This window comes from Trifolium pratense, linkage group LG7, assembly GCF_020283565.1.
Source record: "Trifolium pratense cultivar HEN17-A07 linkage group LG7, ARS_RC_1.1, whole genome shotgun sequence".
Taxonomy (NCBI): Eukaryota; Viridiplantae; Streptophyta; class Magnoliopsida; order Fabales; family Fabaceae; genus Trifolium; species Trifolium pratense.
In genome coordinates, this window is record NC_060065.1 from 18,697,428 (window position 1) to 18,725,291 (window position 27,864).

General features: G+C 35.8%; 1 protein-coding gene across 3 annotated transcripts; it reads right to left on the bottom strand.

Annotated features, from left to right (window-relative positions):
• On the bottom strand, positions 1-27,581 carry LOC123893760 (DNA-directed RNA polymerase V subunit 1-like). Of its 3 annotated transcripts, XM_045943558.1 has the most exons (20): positions 27,455-27,581; positions 27,251-27,328; positions 27,062-27,125; positions 25,921-26,026; positions 25,211-25,337; positions 25,004-25,119; positions 23,343-23,396; positions 21,195-21,365; positions 16,603-16,761; positions 14,623-16,515; positions 14,356-14,531; positions 13,218-13,290; positions 7,250-7,371; positions 5,798-5,931; positions 4,869-5,143; positions 4,197-4,370; positions 3,978-4,118; positions 1,904-3,876; positions 1,084-1,198; positions 1-825 (listed from the first exon to the last, which is right to left on the bottom strand). In XM_045943558.1, exons 4-20 carry the CDS (start codon positions 25,999-26,001, stop codon positions 436-438), a joined length of 6,174 nt encoding a protein of 2,057 aa, XP_045799514.1. In that variant the 5' UTR covers positions 26,002-26,026; positions 27,062-27,125; positions 27,251-27,328; positions 27,455-27,581; the 3' UTR covers positions 1-435. The 3 variants fall into 3 exon arrangements, with proteins under 3 accessions (XP_045799514.1, XP_045799516.1, XP_045799515.1); XM_045943560.1 differs by lacking the exon at positions 27,062-27,125; XM_045943559.1 differs by lacking the exons at positions 27,062-27,125; positions 27,251-27,328 and having other exon boundaries at positions 27,455-27,569.
• Between the last annotated feature and the right edge of the window lie 283 nt (positions 27,582-27,864).

The window sequence follows — 27,864 nt, forward strand, 5'->3', positions numbered from 1 at the left end:
TACGACAAAAAGCCACCTACCTACACTGATTTTCTAAATTGTCACCAGGTGTCTAATTACACGCAAAATTAATACAAGATTGCATAACCTAAGCATATTTTCTTGGTGAATATCAGCATACCACATAACAATGATTACAAACAAGAAATTAAATGGCACTCGATACTCCTTTGTATTGCACAGATGAGACATGAGAAAAATTTAACCACAAAATCCACCACTATACAGATAAATTAAGAATGCTGGATAACCTATTCACAGAATAACAGACAAGCTGATTCATGAAACAAATCAAAAGGTTTCCATTCTGGTAGTGGTTTGGTCATTTTCTAGAAGCTGAATGAGGTTGAAGGGTTAGATAAAATGAATATGACTAAAGCTTGCCTCAACTGTGCCCTTGTCTGTACAAAATTAAGGACACAACTTTCAACTTCTCTACTCATTGGTTTCCATAGCCATTGGAGTTGTGTTCTGGTCCTCCGCTGGATTTGGTGTTGAAGTCTGATCACCGGCTGAAGTAGTTGTCTGCTCCCCTGCTGGATTCGGGTTAGAGGTCTGCTCCCTTTCTGGATTCGGGTTAGAGGTGTGCTCCCCTGCTGGGTTTGGAGTTGCAGTCTGCTCCCCTGCTGGGTTTGGAGTCTGGTCCCTCTTTACACGGGGTTGGGGTTTCCTAAAATATTTTCCGCAGAACGATTCGGCAGTTTCTGGAAATTTCTTCCTCACTAAGTTTTCCAGGCACTTACGGTACGAAAAGTCTTCTTTTTTACCATCTTTTAAAACCACATACAAGCATCTGCTGTCCTGAAAATTGCTGTGTTTGCTAACCTGTCACCACAAGTCCTCCAAACATTAAAGAAAGGAAAAATATATAGATGGACAGGTGAAAATCTCAACATAATGTATTATACACAACCAAGACAAGATGTGTAACTGTAACATATACAGATTTTGCATTAAAGGAAGAACCAAAATAACCCCGTATCCAGTTTGGAAAAGAAACTAATATATCTATGGCACATATAATGAAAAATATTATAAATATTGATGGAAGCTGAAAGGCCAGGTTAAAGAATTAGAGGATACCATGACATGATCAATTCCAGCACCCATTTTTGTTTCTTTATCTGGATGATGTTCAAAGACATTCTCAAGAACATACTTTTGGTCATCAGCAGCTAGTGGATCCCCATCATTGTATCTTCACACAGGAATTTATTATCAGAAAAATAAGATAAAAATGTAGCAGCTTTTTGTTATAAAAAGCAAAGGAAGTGTGTGATAGGTAAAGAACGAATGTTGCAAAGACTGTGTGTAGAAAAATTTAAAAACAATAATTAACCATAATCCATAATGCAACCTTCAGCACAAGGAAGTATCATAATTAAGTAATGATAGCTATCATAATGGTATCTTATTCAGGAGGATTAACATGCAGAAAAATTATGGTGGCAGGGAGGATCAAAACAGTTGATCAAAGAGGTAAAAAGGTTCCTCGAAAGGAAGGAATGACATTTTGCAAGAATAATGCTAGCAGTACATTCTCAACACTCTTTTATGGGTGAAAATTAATATGGGTCCTTCTAAATTAATATGGGACCTAACATGATTTGGTGGGACCCATATGAATTTTAAAAATAAAATAGTAGGTTGGAAAGTGTTAAAGAGTGTGTTGCTAGCACTCCTCCACTTTTCAATGTGTTATGTGTAGAGTAAAACAGATATGACATGAAAAGGCCAAGCATAACCAGAGAATATGGGTGACATTTTTTTACATCAGGAAAAGGCATAAAGAAATCATGATTTAATTTAGCCACATGAAGGCATAATTAAACATGAGTTAGTGTTCAAAAAAAAAAAAAAACCAAGTTATAGCACCCACTGACAACTGCCTTCGGAAACTTACCCTTCTTGCTGCATGATTTTTCTGATGGACTGCACAATAGGTTCAATATGCTTGAGAATATCCTGCTCCTCCTCAGAAGAGTATAATTCGAACCTCTGTCCAGGTGCTCTGACAGGGCGATTCTGATTTCTCCAGTCCCCAGCATTTGAACCCCGACCTTGTGAACCTTCAAACTGATTTTTCTTAAATGAGTCTCTTCCTTGTTTTCCCCACTGAAAACTTCGGTCGCCATCAGAGTTAGCAGAAGCAACATGTGAGTCCCATCCACGTGAACTTGCACTTTGATTCGAGTCATTCTTGGTCCAAGGTTGGTTTTCTTGTGATTTGGGTTTTCCCCAAGAGCTATTTGGCTCGGTTTTGGAATCCCAAGGCTGGTTTTCTTGTGATTTGGGTTTTCCCCAAGAGCTACTATTTGGCTCAGTTTTGGAATCCCAAGGCTGGTTCTCTTGTGATTTGGGTTTTCCCCAAGAGCTACTATTTGGCTCAGTTTTGGAATCCCATGGCTGGTTTTCATGTGATTTGGGTTTTCCCCAAGAGCTATTTGATTCATTCTTGTTATCCCAAGGTTGGTTTTCTGGTGATTTGGGCTTTCCCCAAGAGCTATTGGCAACTGGCAATTTGGCATCCCAACTGTCCTTAACGTTGTCCGGCTTATGTATCTCATCTTTTTTCCCTCCCCACGAGGACCAATCATTCGACTTGGATTTTGTTGCATCTTTGATTGCACCCCAAGAACCAGACTTCGCAGAGTCTTCTTGGGTAACATCAGCTCCAGCTTTCAATTTCTGGGAGTTCCAAGAATCTTCTTGTACTTTTGTAGACTCACCCTCGTGTACATTGGTTTTACTTTTTCCCCAAGCTTTCCAACCACCTGAGCTTGACAAGTCTTCTTGGATACTATCTGCTTTCCATTTTGTAATGCTCCCAGACTCTTCGTGGGCCCTTTCCTCTCCAGCATCTAGCACTACAGTTTTATTTTTGCCCCAAGAGGCCTTACCACTGTTTTGAATTGTGTTGGCCTCCCAAGCACCAGATTTTAAAGAGTCTTCTTGGGCAACACCAGATCCCCACTTTTGAGAGCTCCCAGACACCCACATAGCCTTTTGAGGTCCATCAGACTGGTCACTGTTTTGATTTGAAGCAGCCCCCCAAGCACTAGACTGTTTTTGAATCCCTGACTCCCATTGGGTGGTTTGTACTGCATCTTGTGCTACAGGTTTCGTTTTACCCCAAGACTGATCATTATTTTGATTGGTAGCAGCCCCCCAAGCACCAGATTTTGATGAGTCTTCTTGGGTAACACCAGATCCCCACTTTTGAGAGCTCCCAGACACCCACATAGCCTTTTGAGGTCCATCAGACTGGTCACTGTTTTGATTTGAAGCAGCCCCCCAAGCACTAGACTGTTCTTGAATCCCTGACTCCCATTGGGTGGTTTGTACTGCATCTTGTGCTACAGGTTTCGTTTTACCCCAAGACTGATCATTATTTTGATTGGTGGCAGCCCCCCAAGCACTAGACTTTGAAGAGTCTTCTTGAATCCCAGACTCCCATTGGGAGTTTTGTACTGCATCATCTTCACCTCCCTGTGTACTTTTACCCCAGGAAGACTCACTATTTTGATTTGTGGCAGCCCCCCAGCCACTAGACTTTGAAGAGTCTTGTATTTCAGATTTTTTTTGTCCCCAAGCAGACCAATCATTCGAGTTTGTTTTGGCCTGATCAATCTGGTCTTTATTTGAATCCCAACCATTTGATGTTGGGTCACTCGGTAGTTCAAAAGTCTCATCAAAGACAGCATCAAATCCAGAGGTATGCTGTGGGGACATATCCCAGTCCACATTTTCATCATCGAGCAAATCATCAATGTCCTCACCCAAACAAGCATTGTTTTCTTCTTCCCCATTGGCAAGGCCTTTGACCATGTGAAGAAACTTGTAAACATTCATCCCTTCAATTTCGTTTGTGTTAATCTGCAAAAATATCCAACATTAAAGTTTAAAACAACGTTAAAAGAATTCCAACTCCAGAAATAATCAACTCCAGTATTAAATCCAAGTATATAATCAAATACCTCTTTGGGATCCCATACAATATCAAAACTTGATCCTGTACCAACCGCCACGTGTTTACCCCAAGAACAGGAAGCAACAATGCTAGACAAAGAGTCTGCGTGGTGTTTCTCAGCAGCTCTTTCAAAGCATTTTCTAGGAGTCTGCATTAACACATTTGGAAAGTAAGGAAAATAATTACAAGATACATCTTGTAATTCAAAAATTAGCAAGGTACTTACAAAGAGTGTTGCGTCGGTGAATGGTACTTGAATATTTAATTGACGAGCCAGCGTTTTATAACCACCTGTATTAAAACCAACCAAATTTCCACCACAAGTCATACTACTTGCTAAGAGAATGAGATGCTCTCTGAGAACACCTTTTGCCACCATTCTTACTGATGCTGCAAGACGCTGCACGCAGCACAAAAGGATAAATAAGATAACATAAACCTCTAATGTTGAGGCTACTAACGAATAGACCATGATCAAGGCCCTTTAATCAAACTAAGCTCAATAACTGACAATATCATAGCCATATTCTTTTAGTAGAAAAATATCATAAAAGACAAGAGGAAAGCACAAAACAGACAAAAGGAAGCATACAACCAAAAGAATGGTGGGGAAAAAACTATGCATGCAAAAAGTCTTTCTAAAATCAGTCTCTCAAAAAATACATGTTACCAACATTCATGATGCGGCAAGGAGCAAAAAGCAGAGAAGTATGAACCCAGCTATAAATGGACAACAAACCTAGTAAAAGATCTAAGCATGATGCTCCAAATGCAAACATCAGAGGAATGCAAACATATTGTATAATGCCATAAATCTTGGCTTCCTAAAGGTGCTTGTTTACAAGAAGAAAAGCAGAAAGCTCGTACTTTAACATTATGTAAAATATAAAAAGTTTACCTGAATCGCTTGATCAAACGTACATGATATTCCCAGTAATTCCTGAATTTGCTTAATAGCATAAGGTATAGAACGCCTAGTATCAATCAAATGAAGAACAGGAAGACAGGAATCAAGTATAATCCTCCAAGCATCACCACTTTGTTTAACAGCTTCCTTCTCAAGAATGACGTCCAGTGCTAATTCACCATTAGAAGATTTGGACGGGTTACGGACCCATGTGTTTGTTCCAGGATTAACCGAAATTATACTTGCCGAGCTGATACGAGGGTCTCCTATTTAAGATACAAATGGAAAGTTTACCAACAAAATATAATAATATATCTATAGATATATGCACCAAATGTCTTACTATTAATGGGTTTCAATTGTACAGCACATTAGGGTTTCAAGTCTTACTACTATTAGTGGGTTTCAATTGTACATGATTACTCCTCATTATTGGAATATATAGGTTCATTAATTCATAGTATCTAACGGGGCCATTGATGCTGAGAAACCTAAGGGAGGTCCAAATGAGTTTTTAACCCAAAAGCAGTCCAAGCACAGTGTGTGGAGTGTATATGTGAGGAAAAATGGAAAAGTGTAAGAAAGAGAGATGGCATGTTGCAGAGAGATGGGAGTATGAGGGATGAACCATGTGAGTGGAATTCGGTTGTAACGAATGATGAGGTAGGAGAGAGGGGGTATCGTTGTGATTGCTGGGTTTGTTGGCTCTGAAGTGCATCACAGTTTTTTTCATCTTTTTCCTTTTCAATTTTCCATTCATTCCATTTACGGTTTCTATCAGAGTATAACAAGAAAGTATTAATTGAATCCAGCATTACCTTAAATATCTTTTTTATCTTCCCCATCTAAATCCCATATATTGATTTAACAATAACAGATATATAGTTCTTAGTTGAAAACATGAGTGGAAAAGAAAATACCTTGGATTATGGATTCTAACAGAACTGGGCAGATGATGTCAGCATAGACTTTAGTGGTTTGGTCCAAATCATCACCATCCCGCCAATGGAATGTTACACAAGGGGCAGCATAGTTTGGAGAATAGCATGACTCACTGCAAAGAAAGAAAATTAGACAAGACGGCAAGTTTTAAACTGCAAACAAATTGCATGTTTGTTAACAGAGACAAAATTTAACACTAATGTAACTCGTTATGGTTTAAAGAAAAACACGTGATTATAATGTTTAAAGAAAAGCACTCCATATACATCAGCTTTTATCTTTGTTTTTCCTCTTGTTTTTGGGAGACAATATAATGTGGTGTTTTTTGGTCCATTCACCCAACCCCCGTGAATGGGGGGAAAACCATATGTTGCTGATGTTCATTGAAACAAGAAACTTCATACGTAGGGAAGAAAGCCGGGAATAGATATTAGAAACCAATAGAAGATTCTATTGTGCATTACCTCGGAAACAGATACAGAAACAGAAACCATATTTACAAGGAATGGAGAAGGTACAACTTGACAATCAAAGACTCGGCAAGATACAATAAGGTTGAGCACGTCAATAATAAACTTATTATGAAACAGGACTGAAATATGAGACCATCCCTTATAGAAGGATGCTTCAATGGCACTGCCTTTTCAAACTTGCTCAGAAAATGTGCGCCTTTAATACATTCATTTAGTTTATTATGGGGATTTGCTACTGTTGTGTTCTTTAGTTGAACTTGCATTCATTTATTTCTAACAAAGCTTCTATTTCTATTATAGAATGAAAACCCTCTGAAAAATGCAACACAAGAGCCCCATAAATAAATTCTAGGCTTAACTACACATTTGGTCCCTTACGTTTATTTTAGGTTTCAATTTGGTCCCTTACGTTTAAAAAGTATCAATTTGGTCCCTTACGTTTATTGTAGGTTTCAAGTTAGTCATTTCCATTAGTTTTGTCACTAACACCGTTTGAACAGTACACGTGTCAGCGTGTATAAGTGTCACGTGTCTGTCCACATATGCAAATTGACTGCCACATGTGACAAAATAAACGTAAGGGACCAAATTGATATTTTTTAAACGTAAGGGACCAAATTGAAACCTAAAATAAACGTAAAGGATCAAATGTGTAGTTAAGCCTAAATTCTATAAGAAACAATTCATATCAGTAATTGTTTTACAATATTCTACAACTTAATTTTTTGGAGAAAGTAATAAAATTAGTCATAACAAAAAGATTAGTAAACAAAAAAAAAGAATAAAATTGAAAGCCAAACAAGAAAAACAGCATCTAATCATAAAAGGACGTCAATGAGCTCCTATGACTACAATTACTATGAATCATATCCAAAGCAACTAATTACTTCAGGTAAGCAAGAAAATAACGAATTTATAGCAGTATATCAAATGAATATGGCAGAACTAAACTTTAACCTGAAAGACAATTCGGTTCTCTTAAAAATTGGGTATTTCTTCTTCCGACTAAAAGAATCAAGTCTCTCTTGGCATTTTTGGTAAACTTCAGTCATATTGATCTTATGGTTCTCTAACATCGCCTGCTCAAAATGATAAATCAATAACCAAAAGCATTTTAACACAATAATGACATTTATTTTAAGATAAAATACACTTGCCTCAAATGAAAGAATAGAAAATTATATGTATTATATTATATAATTTAGTCTTTTAATTAAATAATCTCAAACTTATACATTTTTGTTGTATTTATTTCCCACTATCATTAACTTATAGTTTACAACAACCACTATCAATGAATGTTAATAAACTCAGCTCAGACCAGTAACTGCATATGTGGCCGGTCAGATCAACTTATTTCATATGACGTACAATAAGGCAGGTACTAGAAAAATCAGGTACTATAAATCCAATAGAGTAATATCTTTACCAGTGGCTTCACCCAAGGTTTTCTTCAGTCAACAACTATTCCTTTTAATATAAAGCTAGTTTCTTATCTTTGTTTTGTACTCATCCATAACAACATTCTCATAACTCAAACATACACTTATTGGACAATTTTTATTACCCAACATTCAATATAAAGATCTCCTTTTATATCTCCTTTGATCTCTCTATCAATTTCAGACCTTCAAAATAATACTAACTCAATGCTAATAATTATAGAGAAAAAATGAAAGAAAAAAAAATAGAACACAATTAACAAACCCAAACAGACAGATTATCTCAAAATCCAGTAAAACGGAGGTCAGAGTAGGTTTAGACCTAACATTAAACTAAGAATATCAAAATGTGGTCAAACCTACAAAACGGTGGTGTTTGAACAAAACATTTTCCACTATAGAACTGCTACTATGCACCAAGTAAAAGATCAAAAGCTACACCAAGTTTATATGAAAAAACTTATAGAGGTTCCCAATATCATGTGCCTTTAATTTTCTTTATATGGCTCCCGATATTAAGAGAAAGAGAGTTAACAGTAGGAAAAACATATAGATTAGCAGCTCAAAAAAATAAATAATAGAATTGGTAAATACATTCAAAATCAAATATTAAAAAAAAACTAACATTTCAATATTAAAAATCTTTTAAAAAAAATAAACATTTTCGAACAAGTTATGATGTGCTATTACAGTTCAGTGTATCAAACAAAATGATAAGTTAATTTATCTAAAAAACAAGTCACCAATTATGCATACTTCAGTTCAATGCCGTTTGGTAGAAAATGTGAAGGAAATTATAAAAATAAAAATATCCTATGAACAAAGGAAGACAAAAAAATAATTAGGAATAGTAGCTAAAAGTGCTTTCCAACCTCACTATAATAAAGAAAACAAAACAAAAAATGCAGAGACATTAAAAAAACGTTATTGTTTTTAGGAAGAGGCATATCTGAAAAATGTTCTAGAGAGACAGGTTATTATAAAAAAAAATTTTTTTTGAAGAAACTAAATTAGCCCACCCAAATTGGCACCAGAGAGAATCGAATCTCAGAGCTCAAGAGGAGCACACTCCCAGGTCCCAAGCCAATACCAAGGTTATTGTTGGAAAATATTTAGTTTCCTAGTTTGTTATTTCTAGGAGATTCTAAGCTTATCTATTATTTCCTTTTATTTTTGTACTCTTCCTATTTAAATCAGCCTTGAGCTGAGGAATAATATATAACAGTATTCACTTATTATTTTCTACATGGTATCGAGAGCTCTTGGTTTTGGGGGTCTCGCTTCCGCAAAACCCTAGCCGCCGTCGTGTTTACGGTCTGATCACGACAACTGATTGTGTGTGGCACTGTTCACCGTGGTACTGTTCATACGCTACTGTTCATTCGGTAACACTGTTCATCAACGGCACTGTTTCACGTTCGTGCTGTTCACCAGAAATACTATTCACGTACACTGTTCACCGGCGTTACTTTTTCTTTGCTGCTTCCGATGCTAGTTGGCTAAGATTATTAATTATGCCGTTTTTTTATTCTCGACGACGATCATCCACTTTCAAATATCGTCGTGAATGCAAATATTGTCATCGTTTGGGACATACTATTTTCCAATGTTGGAAATTACATGGTCTTTTGCGAACTTCAAATCAGAAGAACAAAGGTGGAGGTGAGGGTCATACATTCCAAGCCAGTAATTCTGATCAAGCACAACGGTCTTCTTCAATTCAGCTTTCATTCACGATGGAACAACTAGACAGACTGTACAAAATTCTTGAATCTAACACTTTTTCTGGCTCTGTTGCCCCAAAAGGTACTTCTACCCTTTTTAGTGTCAGTCTCAGTCGTGCTTGGATAGTAGATTCAGGTGCAAGTGATCACATGACAGGTGATTCTACTCTGTTTTCTTCTTATAGTCCATGTGCAGGTAACCATAAAATAAAAATTGCAGATGGATCCTTTTCAGCCATTGCGGGTAAAGGTTCGGTTGTGTTGTCTCCAAGTCTAACCCTTAAAGATGTTCTTCATGTCTCAAATCTATCTTGTAGTCTCATGTCTGACAGTAAATTAGCCCAAGATAGAAACTGTCAAACTAATTTTTTCCGTACTCATTGTGTTTTTCAGGATTTGAACACGGGGAAGATAATTAGTAGTGCTAAGGAGAGTGGAGGACTCTACTACTTCGACATTGAACCTGAATCACAACTACCTTCCAAACCAATAAGTTCATGCTTTGAATCTTTTTTAGTTCTGAATAATAATGATGATGATGTTATGTTATGGCATTCACGATTAAGTCATCCTAGTTTTTCTTATTTAAAACACTTATTTCCTAAGTTATTTCGTAATAAGGATTTGTCTTTGTTTAAATGTGAAGCATGTGAATTTGCAAAACATCATCATTCTTATTTTCCATTACAACCCTACAAACCATCAAAACCTTTTTCTGTTATTCACAGTGATGTTTGGGACCCTAACCGAACGAGTACACTTTCTCATAAAAAATGGTTTATCACATTTATAGATGATCACTCAAGAGTTTGTTGGGTGTACTTGTTAAAGGGGAAATCTGACGTTTGTCAGGTTGTAAAAGATTTTATTAAAATGGTGCAAAATCAATTTCAAACAAATATTCAAGTATTTAGAAGTGATAACGGCAAAGAATATTTTAACACAATGTTGAGTGATTTTTTTCGTGAAAATGGAATTGTGCATCAAAGTTCATGTCCTAACACTCCCCAACAAAATGGAGTTACCGAAAGAAAAAATAGGCACCTGTTGGAGGTGGCTAGAGCTTTACTTTTCGCAAGTAAAGTACCAAATTATTTGTGGGGTGAAGCGGTTTTAACTGCTGCATACTTAATTAACAGAGTGCCCTCCAAAGTTCTTAATTTTCAAACTCCAATTCATATTTTCAAAGAATGTTTTCCTAATGATCGTGTTTCAAATGATTTGACTTTAAAAATCTTTGGTTGCACTGCATTTGTTTATGAACATAAGAATATTAGCAAACTCAAACCGCGTGCTATAAAATGTGTTTTTGTTGGCTACTCTCCAACCCAGAAGGGATATAAATGTTTTGATCCAAAAAACCAGAAAATGTTTCACCATGGATGTTACATTCTTTGAAAACAAACCTTTTTTTGACACGCATCTTCAGGGGGGAATTTAAATCAAGATTCGTTTCAAACTGAGTACATGAGTTTTTTTAATAATTTATCTTTGCCAGTATCACAAAGTTCTAAGACTTATACTTCTGCACCAACAGAAAATGGCCATGATTCTTTATCTAATCTTACTCCTGTTATGAGTTGTGAACTTGGTGAATCTGAGCCTACATTTTCTCCTGAAGAAAACAATGAGAATCTTGAAAACAATGATAATGATGATCTAATTGAAATGCCACAAAATAATGAGTCATTTAAAGATAATAGGTTTGAAGCAGGAAACAAGACTTGGAAAGGAAAGGTTTTTGTGAGAAAGAATCACAAAGAAAGTGATGAGTCCACATCTCAACACTGTCATGAATTTGAACCGGGGGATGATCAACTTCCTAAAAAAAGAAAAGGTAAGTCTATATCTGTTTCCGAGAGTCGTATTTTGTTTCCTGATATCGATGATCCTGTGGCTGTTAGAAAACCTGTTAGATCTTGCACTAAATACCCATTGTCCAATTTTATATCATATTCATATTTGTCTTCGTCTTTTTCTGCCTTCACCTCAAAATTGTCTAGTGTAGAGATTCCAAGAAATGTACAGGTTGCTCTAGAAGTTCCAAAGTGGAGGGAAGCTGTACTTGAGGAGATGAAAGCTCTTGAAAAGAACAAAACCTGGAGTGTTATGACACTACCGGATGACAAGAAGACGGTTGGATGCAAATGGGTGTTTACTGTGAAGTATAATTCAGATGGGTCAATCGAAAGGTACAAGGCTCGGTTGGTGGCTAAGGGTTTTACTCAAACCTATGGTATAGACTACTCAGAGACTTTGGCTCCTGTGGCAAAATTGAACACTGTTAGAATTCTCTTGTCTCTTGCTGCTAACTTAGATTGGCCCCTACATCAGTTGGATGTTAAGAATGCTTTTCTCAATGGTGATTTAGAAGAAGAAGTATAAATGGACATTCCTCCTGGCTTTGAAGACAAGTTTGGATCAAATGTATGCAAACTAAATAAGTCTTTGTATGGATTAAAGCAGTCTCCTAGAGCTTGGTTTGAAAAGTTCACTTATTCCATGAAGAAACAAGGGTACATTCAAGGACAAGCTGACCACACCTTGTTCACAAAGTTCTCCCAAAATGGAAAAATTGCTGTCCTAATTGTTTATGTTGATGATATCATCCTTACTGGAGATGATATAGTTGAAATGGCAAGAGTAAAAGAGAAATTAGCATTAGACTTTGAAATCAAGGACTTGGGATCCATGAGATATTTTCTTGGTATGGAGGTTGCTCGATCAAAAGATGGTATTGTAGTTTCCCAGCAAAAATACATTCTAGATTTATTGAAAGAAACATGAATGAGTGGATGTCAACCAGCAGATACTCCCATAGATCCTAATGCAAAACTTTGGGAAGAAGGTAGTGTTCCTGTTGATACTGGAAGGTACCAGAGATTGGTTGGGAAACTGATTTATTTGTCACACACTAGACCTGACATTGCTTTCTCGGTTAGTGTAGTGAGTCAGTTTATGCATTCTCCTTTTGAGGAACATCTTGAGGCAGTCTATAGGATACTGCGATATTTGAAAGCAAATCCTGGAAAGGGGTTATTTTTTAAGAAGAATAGTGAAAGAAATGTGTCTATTTTTACCGATGATGATTGGGCAGGTTCAGTCACTGACAGAAGATCAACATCTGGATATTGTACCTATGTTTGGGGTAATCTTGTGACATGGAGGAGCAAGAAACAAGGAGTTGTAGCAAGAAGTAGTGCAGAAGCTGAGTTTAGAGTTGTGGCTCAAGGTATTTGTGAAGGATTATGGATCCACAAAGTCCTGGAAGAGCTTAAGATGAAAATTGAGCTTCTATTGAAATTATACTCTGATAGTAAAGCCGCTATTAGCATAGCTCATAACCCAGTTCAACATGACAGAACCAAGCATATTGAGATCGATCAACATTTCATAAAAGAGAAGTTAGACACCGGAATCATATGTCTACCTTTTGTAACTTCGAGTCAGCAAACTGCGGATATCTTGACCAAAAGCTTAGCAAGACCCACCTTTGAGCATTTGATAGGCAAGTTGGGCATGATAGATATCTATGCACCAACTTGAGGGGGGTGTTGGAAAATATTTAGTTTCCTAGTTTGTTATTTCTAGGAGATTCTAAGCTTATCTATTATTTCCTTTTATTTTTGTACTCTTCCTATTTAAACCAGCCTTGAGCTGAGGAATAATATATAACAGTATTCACTTATTATTTTCTACAGTTATTATAAAATTTTAAATTGAACTGGTTGCCTAAACATGTCTTGATAAAAAAGAAACCTCATTTAGATGAATATGACCAACAAGGCCTGCATCTTCAGTACCATCATTGTGTCTTCGATGCTGCTGGTATCTGCAGATGAAACAAATGTTCCAAATAATTAAAAATGAATATAAATACAACTTTTCAAATAACAAAAAAACAAAATACCAACTAATTCAATTAACAAGAATAAATGGTTTACCCCCAACAAAAAACGGAGTACATAGCAAGTATATCAGAAAACTACATATGAGGAATTGTATCATCATAAACGAAGAGGATAAGCCATGCATGCTTCAAGCTTAAATAGCTCTTTGTCCAGAGGAACATATTACAGAGACAAAATCATTCATGAACCCCCACCTAAAAGCTTAGCCTTTAAAAATTAGTACTTGACCAAAAAAATGGTTCATCACAAACGCTCTCTCAAGCCTGTCAACACGAATTGTAATCAGACAAAACTACGGAGAAGACATTAGATGAAGCCCAGCCTTTAAAAATTAGTCCTTGACCAAAAAAACGGTTCATCACAAACTCTCTCTCAAGCTTGTCAACACGAAATGTAATCAGACAAAACTACGGAGAAGACATTAGATGAAGCCCAGACCTCAACCCCAAAGACAAAAGTTAACAGGCATAAGTGCAATTGACAACATAGATAAAGACAAATCAGACTTTAATCTACAGAGTAACCAATTCACAGTGATTGATCCATGTTAGCAACAAGCCTCTAATTAAGCATGCTTATATGAGGCGTAAAATTTAAAAAATATTAATGCTGGCCCAATATCATTGGTCTGTAACTTCCTAGATTCATGATTGTTTGTCTGTGACTGTTTATGTTAGTCTGTATTTTGTTGTAACTACCCATCTGTTTGTAAATAAATAGAGTAGGGAAATGGATGTTTGAGGCATCCAATTATATTTTTCAGTTAAGTAGTTATTGGGTAGAGGGCAGGCTCTCGAACAACTTTGTGATCATTTGTAACTTTTCTGTTTCATTTCAACTCAATAAAACATCATCATTCACTACAAAATATTACTGTACCGGTTCTAACACCGGTATCAGAGCACTTACAAGCACCACAAAAGTTTTATTAACTAAAAAATATATGCTTAATATAGCAAAAAAGTAAACCAAGACAGAAAACTTACTCAATAATGAAATCTACTGCTGCATCCTTGAGGCTTACTTTGGTTAATTGATTTTTAACCAAATATGCAGCACGTTCTCGACAATAATTCCTACCACAATCACAATCATTTAAATATAAAATTACACGGCGATCATTTGATTCATTCCTGAAGTTCACCTTGCAAAGGAGTATTTCCTGAAGATAAAAGGCACAAATAAATAAATAAAACAAATTTATTACTGAAATATGAGAAACAGATGTCCATTTTTTACAAAGAACTTATTACCTTCATAAATCCCCATGAAGAATTACTGCTAGGACTAGCATCAAGGACTGCTTTATAAGCAGGGTTTGACATTGAAGTTGCAGCTAAGACACCTACAGGCTCACCAGCAGGGAATAAGTGTTGTGCTGCGTCTCCAGATTGTACGCCATATTCAAACTGGATGATGGAATTACTACACACATTTCTCACAGTTCCATCATAGCAAATAACAACATCACGGAGAATGGCCATCAAGTTCTTAAATAGTGTGCCTGGTTCAGATAATCCTCTAGAAGAGCGGTCAATTATTTCTCTCGTTGCAATTGAATGCACCAACTCTTCATATGGATCTAAACCATGAAAAAAGCATCCTTTGAGCAAACCAAACTCGGCGGAGGGATAATCTTCCTCTTTATAGAAACACTTCACATGAAAATGGGAAGCTACATCCTCAACCAATCCCTTGGAATAAAATTTTCCTCTCTCAAAGAGTTGTTGGCCTAAAAAGCCAATCTGTTGAACCACCTTGTCAACCGCCGACTTACTCTTTGAGTCAATCAAATCTCCAAGTTTGGTTGACTTCAAAGCAAAATTTATGACTGGAAGTTCAATATCATGAATTTCATTCTCCAGTTGTTGAGCCACACGCTCTTCATATATGTCCCGCAGCTGACGCAACAAAGGAGAAACTTTCCCAATGCTTCTATTTATAACTCTCTTCACTGCCCTGGATATAGAAAAGTCTTGTAATCCAACACTAAATCCATGGGCAAATATGTTTTCCATCAGAAAGGGCTGGATCACATCAAAGAAATTGAGTGCCTCCTGAGGACCCTGGCCAAAAAAAATTGAGGCTGCTATTTCATTTATAATTGAAGGCAAGACATCTTTGGTAAAATCAAATTCTAAGATTTCCCTCTGCCTAATCAAGTATCGTACTCCAGTACAATCAAACGAGAAAGGCAAAGCACACTGCAACATTTGAATAGATGTCCAAAAAGAATCACCAGATGTAGCCTTAAGCAAAGCAGGCATTGGCAAAGGCAGTGAAAGAAACATTGCCATTTGATTAGCTGTTGCTCTATCCAAAAAACAACTCTTGACTAGCATCTTTAGTGACAGTAACGAATCAGAGGATAACTGAAGGTTCAAATTGCCACTGTGAGAGCTGAGAAGTTGTTTCTCAACAGAGAAAAGCTCCAAAACCTCAGCTTTAGCAGCAAGTGACTGGGGATAAAAAAGATGGACACAGTCACCATCAAAGTCCGCTCCGAGGGGTCCACATATAAGTGGATTAATTTTGACTGTGTGGTCGTCGTGGATGTACACCACAAGTGCTTGCAAGGAGTGCTTGTGGGTAGTTGGCGGTCTGTTGATGAAGACCGTATCGCCATCCATTATCCTCCTATGGACGATCTGACCTGTTTTAAGGTAAGTGTGCCCCTTTGAGCCCTCCCTAAGTGAGTAAGTAGACAAACCTTCCTTGTATGTCAAGCACAAATTTTCATCCACCAACTTTTGTAAATAATGGATGTTATGGATGCTTACTCTCTCCTCAAATGTTATCCTTTGGGCAACCTCAAGCGGTATTCCTACTTCATTTATTTTCTTATAGCCATCTCCAGTTATTACATTCCGGGAAGAAAACCCTGAACCCTTTCTTATAAATAAAGTCCTCATTTTCTCTAACCATGCCTTTGTTGAGGAATCATTCAGCTCCTTATTGACCCCATAATGTGTTTCTATATCACGTGCGGCCTTAGAAGTACCCCTAATTTGAAGATACTGATCAACTACGGATTGCAAATCATTAGCTTCCACTTGATGAGACTCAAAGTTTGGCTCACCAGATCTAGAGCTTCTGATGACTTCAACCTTCCTAAGCAATTTTCTAAGAATCGTCATGGCAGGATCCTGCAATGTGAGAGAGATACATGACCTTCTGAAGGACTACAAAATAATATTATAATCAAGCAACAAATCACATTATCATTTCCTCACCGAAGACATGATACTGACACCATCCGAAACTACTGGCACAGACAAGCAATTTGGTGGTACCGGAAGGTATTTCAAAACATATCCATCTTGAGGAAAATATCCTTTTGCAGCAAGTTTCTTTTTTGTTTCTGGAGGAATTCTCTTCATAATTTCCATCGCCTGGTAGATATTTGACAAATAAACTATAAATCAAAATCGAATGACAAGTTTCAACCGGAACAAACATAAATCAAAATCCAATTACAAGTTTCAACCGGAACATATAAACATAAGAAGCATATAATAATTAGCCTGAAAGTAACAATTATAACCCTGTGACAGTCAACACATGCATTTTGACTAGAAATACCAATCATACAGAAAAAACAAATACTAATTCCAACAGTGAAACTCAAAATATAAGGTCAAGAAATAGTTATATGCCTCTATAAAGCAGAGTGAACCAATAGGAGCATTCTGCCATTTATGGGAAGGGGATGCAGGCAAACGCTTCTGAGATTCTATAATTTGATTCATTTAAAAAAGTCCATTTGATTGCCTCATAAATTAACCCTTCTAAAAAGAATGTGTTGATTATTAGGGGATGAAACAATATTAAATGTTAGTTTGAGAGTTTGTTGATGGCATTCCTCTTCCAGCGAAAATATAAGAAACACAGATTATCTACGGGACATTGACAGAAACTTGATTTGAAAAATAAAGAGCAGATAAAAAGAGATTAACTTTATTGAATATTATTAGAATAACAGCTGTAAATCTAGAGGAATTAATCCTTGAGATTGAGAGAGTTAACACAGATTTCCTATTCATTTCTCCATTTAAAATTCTGGCTTAATTTTCTGAGATTGTAATACTGTGACAGAGGCTTATATCTCTAAGATAGCCATAAACCCATAATTCATTATCAGTACATTTCAGGTTCACCCTTCGAATTTGTGGCACCTATCACTCTTCTCCCTGAAACTGAATTAATATGGTCTCAGGATCAAAAGGACCGATGAATAACATTAGAGGATAGATACTATAAGAGTCTCCCAAAGCTCCAGGATATGTACCTCCCAATCTCTCAAGTACCGCTATTCCTTTCACCCTATTATTTATAACGTAGCATCTCTCTAACCTAACTAATAAATTTCCAATTAAAAAGGCTGAGCAACTACTGGGGTCTGATAACAGACATCCTTGAAATTCAAAAAGAAAAAAAGATGTCCAACTCTAAGCAAATGGTAAACAAAGAATGCAACTATCATATACCAATGAAAGATGCGTATATATGGATTTGTTAATTGTAATGACATGTGAAGCTTCCAGATCAAGTTTTAATTTTCATAATTATTAGGAAATAAAGAGTCAAATAGCTGTTCAACTACATAGGCATCTGTTATGTTTTGAATAGCAGTTTTTATGTTCTTTGGTCTTCTTATTGCTCTTTAAATATGTATGATGAGCAATTCAATAAAATATAACCTTCCACAAAAATAAAACTCTGTGTTCTCTCTTGTTCTATACATCTACATTCCTTTTAATAACCAACAAATTGGCAATCAGAGCAGATTTCTTACGGGACCTGTTTGTCATGGATGCTGAAGCAAGTTTTTCACAGGCTGCGCTTCCTATATTTGATGGAGAAAACTATGAGTTTTGGGCGGTAAGAATGGAGACCTATTTAGAAGCTTTAGATCTCTGGGAAGTTGTAGAGGAGGATTTTGAAATTCTTCCACTACCAGACAATCCTACAATGGCCCAGTTGAAAAATCACAGACAGAAAAAAATCAGAAAGGCAAAGGCAAAATCTTGTTTATTTGCTGGAGTTTCAAAAACAATTTTCACAAGAATCATGAGTCTTAAAACTGCAAGAGAAATCTGGAACTATCTGAAGGAGGAGTATGCAGGAGATGATCGGATACGGAACATGCAGGTTCTGAATTTGATTCGAGAATTCGAATTGCAAAGGATGAAGGAATCTGAGACAATCAAAGAGTACTCAGACAAACTACTTGCCATTGCTAACAAGGTGAGATTATTAGGCACTGAATTTGCAGACTCAAGAATTGTACAAAAAATTCTTGTGACAGTGCCGGAAAAATATGAATCCACAATAACAACTTTGGAGAACACAAAGGATCTATCCAACATAACTTTGGCAGAAGTTTTGCATGCTTTGAAGGCACAAGAGCAGAGAAGGCTTATGAGGCAAGAGGGATCTATGGAGAATGCATTTCAAGCCAAGTTGCAGATCAACAATAATGGGAAAAGTTTCAGCAACAAACCTGAAGTTCTTACTCACAATAAAAACAACAATCAAAATAGCAACATATATCCACCATGTCCTCACTGCAAAAAAACTAATCATCTACCAAAAAAATGTTGGTGGAGGCCAGATGCAAGGTGTCACAGGTGCGGTCAGTTAGGGCACATGGAAAGGATATGCAAATCACAACAACAGCAAGAAGAAGTCAAGGTTGCTGAGGATCTATCACAGGAGGAGCAATTGTTTGCAGTATCATGTTATGCTACACATAGTTCTACAGAAAGTTGGCTTATTGATAGTGGTTGTACAAACCACATGACCTATGATCGTGAGCTTTTTAGAGAGCTTGATGAAGCTGTTTTCTCTAAAGTCAAGATTGGAAATGGAGCATATATTGAAGTAAAAGGCAGAGGAACAGTGGCAATTGAAGGTCACACAGGTTTGAAACTAATTTCTGATGTTTTGTATGTCCCTGAAATCAATCAGAACCTTTTGAGTGTTCCTCAGTTACTAGAAAAAGGTTATAAGGTGTTGTTTGAAGACAAAAATTGCATGATTAAAGATTCAGAAGGTAGAGAGGTGTTCAATGTTCAAATGAAAGGCAAAAGCTTTGCCTTAGATTTTATGAACAAGCAGCAAGCTGCAGTGCACAAAGAGGTCAACAGTACAACACTTTGGCACAAGAGGTTGGGGCATTTCCATCACAATGCTCTAATGTATTTGAAAAAGAACAACCTTGCAAAGAATTCCATTGAATTAGAAGAAGAACTTTCAGCATGTGATGTCTGCCAATATGGAAAGCAAACAAGACTCCCTTTTCCAAAAGAATTGGCTTGGAGGGCTACAGAAAGGCTGCAATTAATACACACAGATGTCGGAGGACCCATGAGAACACCATCACTGAATGGGAGTAAGTATTATATTGTATTCATTGATGATAACACAAGAATGTGTTGGATTTATTTTATGAAGTTTAAATCTGAAGTTGCTCACATCTTTTGGAAGTTCAAAGCTTGGATAGAAACCCAAAGCAAGTGCAAACTGCAGGTTATCAGATCTGACAATGGAACTGAATATACCTGTGAACAATTTAACAAGTTTTGTGAAGATGCAGGCATAGAACACCAGTTGACAGCACCGTATTCACCTCAACAAAATGGCACTGCAGAAAGGAAGAATAGGACAATTATGGAGATGGCTAGGTGCTTGCTTCATGAAAAAGAACTGCCAAAGAAATTCTGGGCGGAAGCTGCAAATACTGCAGTTTTTTTGCTGAACAGGCTGCCAACAAAAGCTTTGCAAAAAAAGACACCATTTGAAGCATGGTATGGTTACAAACCTGAGTTGCTTAATTTGAAGATATTTGGTTGTTTGTGTTTCTCTTACATTCCTAAGGTTAAGAGAGACAAACTAGACAAGAAAGCAGAACCTGGAATCTTTGTAGGCTATAGCTTAATCTCAAAGGCCTACAGGATCTATATACCGCACAATGACAAAGTAATTGTCAGCAGGGATGTGAAATTCTTGGAGTTGGATAGCTGGAATTGGAAAGACGACAAGAATATTGAATTTCAGGAGGAGAATGAGGCCATAGATGATGAATCTGTCAGAGGAACAAGATCACTTTCTGATATCTATCAAAGGTGTAATGTTGCAATCATGGAACCTGCTGGATATGCAGAAGCAGCAAATGATAAAAAATGGATAGATGCAATGGAGGAGGAGCTCAAGATGATTGAAAAAAACCAGACTTGGAAATTGGTGGACAATCAAGCTGCAATTTCTATTGCTAATGATCCGGTGTTCCATGGCAGAACAAAACACTTCAAGATCAAATTTTTCTTTCTAAGAGAAGTTCAGAAAGATGGAGATGTTCAGCTTGTTTATTGTAGAACTGAACATCAAAATGCTGACATCCTAACAAAGGCCCTACCAACAGGCAGATTTGAGTTTTTGAGGAAAAGACTTGGGATATGCAGCTTCAATGTCAAGGAGGAGTGTTAATTGTAATGACATGTGAAGCTTCCAGATCAAGTTTTAATTTTCATAATTATTAGGAAATAAAGAGTCAAATAGCTGTTCAACTACATAGGCATCTGTTATGTTTTGAATAGCAGTTTTTATGTTCTTTGGTCTTCTTATTGCTCTTTAAATATGTATGATGAGCAATTCAATAAAATATAACCTTCCACAAAAATAAAACTCTGTGTTCTCTCTTGTTCTATACATCTACATTCCTTTTAATAACCAACAGGATTGCTTCAATTATAAAGAGCATAAACAGTAACACACAAACACACACACACACACAAAATAACAATGAAACCAGTAAAACCCACACCTCACAAGGAAGCAAAGCTCGAGTATGATCACCCCCATAGCGATAGCCATATTTTTCTAAAAAACTCCAAAATCCGTCATGCATCTTTGACTTTGGCACCTTTAGTGCTAAGTAACAAGCCCCATCAGCTGTTTTGACCTCCCGAATAGAAACTTGTGAAGCATTAACATCCTAAAAAGGAAAATATAACTATCATGAACCTTGGACACTAATATTTATGGAAATAACAAGTTCCCATCTATAACAGAGTGTATGATACAAAGAAAATACAGAACAGAATAAACCACAATTAAGCAAACCAGAGAAAGAAAAAATCATACAAAGAAAAAAAAAAAAAAAAAAAAAAAAAAAAAAAAAACACACGACAAAAATTTGTTTGGATTTCTATTATGTGAGACCTTAATAAACTAGAGTAGAGGAAACACATCACCATTGGGATGCAAATGGGCAATCATGTGCCAAAATTAGTTATCAAGGAAGTCAAAATCAAGATCCTAAATCGGGATTGTGATTTAAACACGTGAAACATGTATCATAATTGTAAATACCACCAATATGTATACAAGCTCCTATCTTGGCAATTTTAAATGTTACCACCAATGTAGTCAGGTTCTCGCACCGGGTCTTAGGTTCTTACGATCCTACGAGCTCGTGAAGGCCAAACGAGCTTAGAACCCATGTAGGTTCCTTTTTTGACCTGTCTGTAGTCAGGTTCTCGCACTGGGTCATAGGTTCTTACGATCCCAGAGGTTTTTCTTTACCTGAGCTCTAGACGGCGTCGTTGTGAACCTCGACGGCGGTTAGTGTATGTTTGTTCTCACTCCTTTCTCACTTTGGTTCACTCCTCTCTCACTTTCAACCATCTCTTTCACTCAAACCTCTGTCCTACATGAAACCCCTCGGTTTTCATTTTGTTTTTTTAACCTTGTTGTTGCTTCTTCCAACCCTCTGTTATGAATTTATGAACATTTGGAATGATCTCTATGAAATATTAATTAATTATGTTTATTTTGTTTATGTATTATATATTTTGTGTGTTTATGTGTATATGTATATATATGTGAAGTTACAATTTTACCCTTAGTAGGATCTTACGAATCCAGCTACGATCTCGATCTTACAATTCTCAACCAGCCTACCGATCCTACGTAGGATCTCGAACCTAACTACATTGGTTATGAATATTTGGAATGATATTTATGAAATATTAATTAAGTTTATTGTGTTCATGTATTATTATTATTATTATTATTATTTTGTGGTTCTGTTTATATGTATATATGTGAAGTTACCATTTTACCCTTAAGTAGGTTCTTACGAATCGAGCTACGATCCCGACCTTACGACCCTCCACCAGCCTACCGATCCTACGTAGGATCCCGAACCTAACTACATTGGTTACCACTCGTTCTGGTGATTGTTTGCCAAAATACAGGATGTTTAGACCTGCCCAATTATTTTTAAACATAGTTCATACTTTTCAGCATTTCTTCAACATTTATGGTGTCACCACTTGTGTCTCTAGACAGTATTATAAATCATTGCTCTTATCATTGATTCTAGTAGAGGTTGCAACTGTGACCAATGATTTCCAGGTCAACTATATACACGACAAGTTTGGCATGTGACATGCATGTGCATGCCTACTAATATTATTATTATTATTATTATTATTATTATTATTATTATTATTATTATTATTATTATTATCATCATCATCATCATCATCATCATCATCATCATTTATCACACTTCTCAGATGATATCTAAATATGGAAAATGCTAAAGAGTGCCTTTAGGGCACTTGTTAAGGAAACTAATAGAAATATTGTGTTGGAAAATGGTGACTTCAATTTTTTCCGAATTTTAAAAATTGTCCTTTCCAATGCATAATTTCTATGTTTTCTCTTTCTTAACTAGTGCCCTTAGGCACTTGTTAGCATGACCCTCTAAATATCCGTCAGTTTTAATACATGCATAATCCAATAAAAGGACATATTGAATATTTTCTTAACCAATTTTAGACAACAAATAAGTAAGAACATATTGAATATTTTCATTTTAATTTTTTTTTTTATCGGCGTAAATTTTCATTTTAAAATTAAAACCTAATCTATTAAGGATATCACATGATTGGTTCATACTAACCTCACAACAAGGAGATAATAATCTCTGTGCCAAACCACTGCTTGAAGAAGGTACCTGAAAGGTTGTGAGCCAGTATTAGAGATGGAGAGTGAGAGAAAACTGAATATTCATCGATACTGAAAACGATAAAACTGATCTACTTCTGCCACACAAATCTATTTATAGATGCAGAGTCTAGTTCAACAAACTAGGGCTGTTTCAACTGCCTACGAGAAACAGTTATCTGACATCTGTAATACCAGTTGGCACTAACTGATAACAGAAAATAGACTAGTGTAGTGAAATAAACAAGTGCAACTATTACATAGAAAATGTCTTCTCTTACAGCCAGTAAGATCAAACACACAAAATGGAATGAGAAGAAGGTTGCATCCTTGTATCTAAATCTAATAGATAGAGTGCATATAGCAGGATTTACTATCAATTTAGGATAACATAATTAACAAACCAAACCTTATTTACCAAGTTTGGTCAATGTAATGAGAACAAGAAAAGGAAAAAAACTAAGTTAACAATAAGTTATAAATTTATAGATTTAAATTTCAAAAGCATGTCCTTTCCATGTGGATCTGAATTAATGAAGTCACAGCTTTATATTGCAATGCAAATCAGCTGCATATTTACCAACCCGAAATTTAGAGTTGAGGAGCACTCTATATTGTCAGTCACCCTAAAACTGGGGAGGGTGGGGCAGGGGATATTTTGATATAGTTAGGAATTATTAGAGTTAATACTAAAAAAAACATAGCTAATGAAAGCCACTAGGTTTGGTCAAGTGGTGAGGGGTTTGGGTAGTACGTTATAGGTCCTGGGTTCGATCCCCAGCTCATTGTAAGCCAAAAAAAATAGCTAATGAAAATGAAACTGAGTACTCAAGTCATAAAATATTTACATAAAATACTCCCACCACATGTAAACCCATTTATAAGAATTTTTATTTCCGCAATCACCGTTAAGAAGCCTTCTCAGAAACCGGACTATTTTTCACAGTTTCTGTTTACATATGATATTGATGTCAACACAACTGCTTCACCAAATTGATCATTAATTCTATTTACTATTTATAATACAGCATGACAATATTATTTGAATATTGATTTTACAATAATATCATTTTTCATGCAATCATATAAAATTGTCACAGCATAATTTGATGGTTACTTATTACCAGTCAGTAACCAACTTTATTTATAGTAAACCTTGTTTCACAATTTTTTTTATCATTAAATCAAAGAGATATTTTTAAAATTATATTATTATTAATATAAGAATGAGTTTGACAGTTAAAAAATGAGACCACTTAGTTCTGGTTTAGGGAATGGGATTTACATGAAATTAAGAAAAACATTGAACAATTCCTCAAAATAAATAAAAAAACATTGAACAAACAAAAAATGGGTTTATCTCACTACTCTCACTCAAATCCAAACAGTTTTTTTCTGGTAACAATGCACAAGACATTTATGTGGTTCAAAATAATGACAAGAGAAAGAGCATGGAAAAAGATAAGTATCTCAAAGGCAAATAGCCTTTCTTGAATCTTATAATTTGAATAATTAAACAAATAGGTAAAGGTGAAAATAAAAGTCTGGCACTAAATATCATTCACGAGTTATTAAAAAACTAAAGAACTATGTGTTTACGTTCCATTTGAGTGATACCTTTGTTTTCTTCAGTTTTAGGCAGCTTAAGCAGACTAGGCTCAGTATTCGCTTCACCTCGGTTACATGACTAGGATGGTATATTGGCACTGGAAGTTCAATATAACCAAAGTGGCCTGAAAAGTAAAATTGATTCAGCCCCAATTCTTTTGAAATATAAATTTTTTACATCAAATTAACAATACAATAAAAGTTCCAATAAAAGACCTTCGCATTTGCCAGCTTCGGAAGTGCCACAAGATTCACATCTTCCGAATTCAAGTGGAAGCCCAAGAAAGGGATTTGCCAGCTGACTAGCATGGCTAATTTGGGAATCGCTGATTGATGCAGTACTCTATCAACAAAAGAAACCAGGAAATTTTCCATTATATTGATCAAATCTAATAAATTATTGAAAAGACCATAACATCATAACAAAGCTTAGTAACCATACACTGAAATTAAAAACTTCTTTTACTGATGAGAATTAAAAACCAAAACCGTGACTGGTAAGCAGCAATAGGTGCATGCATAAACACTCCAAAATACAACTTTGCCGGTTTTGAGTTCTTTTCAAAAAAAGATAAAACAAAAACCAACATCTCACACCATACATTTATATTGACACCAATAAATTTCAAGGAATATCACTAACAAAATAAAAACACTCAAACTAAGGTTCTTAAAGGAACCCAGCAGAAGAGACCACCAAAGTTTTAGCAAGGATCCTAAAACCCAAGTATGCAATCCACCATCCTTGGCGATGATCACAAAAACTGTCCAAATTTATACAGGCTTATCTCATTGGAGTCATTTCGCAAAGAGATGATGATTTCCATCAACCGAGTACCACAAAAGTCTATTGCCGACAGGGGCTGCATCTATCTTCTAGTCATAAAATTTAACAGGAAAAAGAAAAGAAAACATTAAGTGCTTACAATTTCCTGGCGTGTAGCCATACTGAATCGGATCCCAACCACCTTCCCTTCCAAAAGACTTGAAGTAGGATTATCTTCCATCACTACCTTAGTAAATCTACAGCCCCTGTCAACAGATAACTCATAATCATGAGTCATTATTTGTAAACCTTAAAAGTTTCAACAGAACTAAGGCAGAAAAGCATATATAAGAAAACAATGGAACAGAAAATTACTGGAAAGGTGGGCTTGTCAAAATCTAACTTTTATTTGCTTACTTTCACAGAATTAAGCAAATAAAACAAATCTACAAAGGCAACATAAAAAAAATACATCCAATTAACATATCCATAATTAATAATCATTGACCACCACAGATGTTTGAAAGGATGACAAGATAGATATCACATTGCACAGCTAATACAAATCTTTTCGGATCAAGCACCTTGACGAATAGTTGGTTCCACCATTCTTAAACGGATGTACCATAACCCAAAAAACACTAGGGTGAAACAGTCAACTCAGAAGTCATACATCAAAGCACTTGAAAAATAGAGAAATTATGCCGAACTGTTTGTTCAAACCAGACAACGCAATGGCACGTTTATAATTATGAACTACAACGTGCTAATCACAGACAAGTGACAACCATTACTGATGAGAGATTATCTCCTAATAACAAAATTGTGTCTTAAACAGGACACTAATTGGTTTTACATACACATAAATTCACTCATATATTTCTCTAGGGAACACAAAGTCACACCCCAACCCAAAAAAAAAGACATGCATGCTTATCTTCATTTAACCCAACTCCTTAAATTGCTAAAAAAGGAAAACTCCCAAACTACATTGAATAATTATTTAACAAAATTAAAAATAAAAAATCACTATCCATCACACCTCCATTTGAACACGTTAGAAGAATTTATTTACAAATAATTTTTTTAAAAAAAAAAAATAAGTAAAATAAAACACAGAACTAGTGTGAAGTTTTCTAGAAATTTTTTTAAAAAAAAAATTGTGAGAAAGAAAATATGTGTAATGAGTCAATGACCTTGAAATTTTTCCCCAAAATGATGATCTTCAAAGAAAATAAAGCAAGTCAAACTAAAATCCAGCAAAAATAAAAACCACATGAACAAAATAAAAAAAATTCAACCTTTCTTATCTCAAAGAGAAATCTCTGTTAAATCAAACCGTCTCAGCTAGCTGAACACAAAACCCTAAAACCAGAACCAAAAAAAATCAGAACCAAAAAAAGAAAAATTGGAACCAAAACACACATAGAGAGTCGCGTCTTTGCATGAAACAAAAATGCAGAACCATAAACAAACAAAATCGAAGTTACTTAGTCGTAAACGTTGATCATCAAGCTGAAGAAAACACGAAACAGTGCGTCGATGGTAGCTAATTCAAAAACCCTAGACTGTGAAAAACAAAAAACGGAAATGAGAACGAAAAACCGCAAAATCGGTGATGAAAAACAACAGAGAGCGTGAAATTCTTGTATGAAACGAAAATGTAGAACGATTGAGGGAGAAAAGTGATGTACCGTTAGGGTTTAATCGAAGATGAAAAGGCGCGTGAGAGCGTTTCAGTTTCAGTTTCAGAGAGAGAGAGATAGAGAGAGTGAAGTGTGTGAGAGTGAGAATTTGGGTTTTGATTTGTTTTGTTTTTTCACATGAAATGAAAAATGAAATTTTTGTTGAGTTTAATTGTGTAAAATAATTTTATTCGGTCGTCCAATAAATAACCATTATTTTGCTATGTCATGTTAAGAAAGTAGAGTGATGTGGCGGAAAACATGGTTAATATTGATTAACAGTGTAAAATTATTTTACGTCGTCGGTACATATCAATTAAATATATTTTTGTTTCCGATAAAAAAAATAAATGAATATTTGTTTTTGCGTGTGTTGTGGTTGGTTGTGCAAGGTACCGGGTTTTTGGTAGAGGGGTTTT